The sequence below is a fragment of the Babylonia areolata genome, chromosome 13, assembly GCF_041734735.1.
Source record: "Babylonia areolata isolate BAREFJ2019XMU chromosome 13, ASM4173473v1, whole genome shotgun sequence".
Lineage (NCBI taxonomy): Eukaryota > Metazoa > Mollusca > Gastropoda > Neogastropoda > Buccinidae > Babylonia > Babylonia areolata.
This window is the reverse complement of record NC_134888.1, coordinates 19,132,735-19,134,348: the sequence shown is the minus strand read 5'-3', so window position 1 is coordinate 19,134,348 and position 1,614 is coordinate 19,132,735. Positions and strand designations below refer to the sequence as shown.

The window sequence follows — 1,614 nt, the reverse complement described above, 5'->3', positions numbered from 1 at the left end:
TCAATTATGTAACCTAATCTTTCTGAAGATGCACATAATATTGGTATAGTTTCAATTTCATACACACAAAATCTTATATATATATATATCTCCATCCACACACACACACACCAGTTGCTTGAAGTATTGAGTAATTTGACAAGTGTTGAACTACTGACATTGCACAGACTTGAGAAAAAATGTTTGACTATGTCGCAAATGAGGAATTACTACTGAAACTGACATTGCATATGGAGTCAGTAGGTGAATTGTTTGGATCAAAATTTCTTTACCGACAATAGAGAAGGTATGATTTAGTTCAAAATTGTCCTTTGGGGGGCAACCACAGACCACTGCCAAATCATATGGTCCCAGAAACTGAGCTGCCTATGACTGAACACTGCCTGATCATTCAATAATAATTCATGGTGATCAAAAATTAAAAGAAAAGAAAAAATTAAACGATTTTGATTGTGAATGTATATCATACATGTAATTATCATACTGACCATCAGTTTAATCAAACTGATGGGATATAACTTAGGTTTAGAAGAGCTAAATAAAGATGGCCAAATGGCCCTCACATTTCAATGCCAGTCTAACTACTACTCCTGATTGTGGATTACTGGCAATGATATATTATGTGCCATGAAATGTGTAATACGAAGTATATGAAAATTAATGTCACAGACACATGTGCGTATGCACGACATGTGTAATACTATGTGTTTATAAGGTTTGAAATATGTAACTCTTATGGAACAAGGAAGTGAGTGTGAAGGATGGCTGCCTCAAAAACAAAACACACACACACACACACAAACACAACGCGCGCGCGCGCACGCGCACACACACACACACACACACAGAGTCATCCACTACCTCCAGTTATAATCTAACCATCAATTCATGATGACTACAGATCCAACACAGCTAAAGTCATGTAAAGTTCTGGAACGTAATAAGCATCTGCAATACCTGTGACAGTCAGTCAGGCAACACGGTAACCCATGATACATGACAATAACACAACACAATAAAATTCTGAGGAAAATCCTTAAGTTTGGTTCTGAAGCCACCCCATACCCCATAAATTTGTACACACCTTCAAATCTGCGGGATCAATATTGTCCTGAATGATCGCCTCCATTTTGGTGACTAGTGTCTGGTTTCTTTAGCAGAAGACTCAGTACTGGCAAGGGAGATGAAGCCAGATGTGTTTTCATGTCATGCGGTCTTTATCTCCCTTCCAAGGCTACCGTCGGTGATCATGAACTTTGGAACAGAATGACCTGAACAAATGGCCACGCATTTCGTTTTCTTTCTCTCATTTCAATTTCTTTTCTTTTATTCTTGACCTGTTTAAATTTCTTTTCTATTTCTTTTTCGTTCCCTTTCTTCATCGGACCCACTTTCCCCTCTCGAGATCTGTCTCCCAATCATTCTTTTCTTCCTCCTTCAGTCATCGTCATTTTCATCTCGGCTTCCTCTTCTTTTGGTTTGATTCTCGAATCCTCTCTCTCTTCTTTCTCGTTTTCACCATCCTTCTTCATTGTCTTTGTCCTTTTCTTTGTTTTGAGAAAAGGCATGGTCACAGTTTCAGTGCGGAATGCAATTTTACAGTGAATGCTAGTG

General features: G+C 38.4%; 1 protein-coding gene across 2 annotated transcripts in view; it reads right to left on the bottom strand.

The window, feature by feature from the left end:
* The window catches only part of LOC143289126 (mitochondrial fission 1 protein-like), a 12,356-nt gene extending 11,150 nt beyond the window's left edge, over window positions 1-1,206 (bottom strand). For both annotated transcript variants that reach the window (XM_076597995.1, XM_076597996.1), the window contains exon 1: window positions 1,085-1,206. In XM_076597995.1, the coding sequence (XP_076454110.1) occupies window positions 1,085-1,129 (45 nt within the window). In that variant the 5' untranslated portion in view covers window positions 1,130-1,206. The remainder of the gene's footprint in view (window positions 1-1,084) is intronic.
* Between the last annotated feature and the right edge of the window lie 408 nt (window positions 1,207-1,614).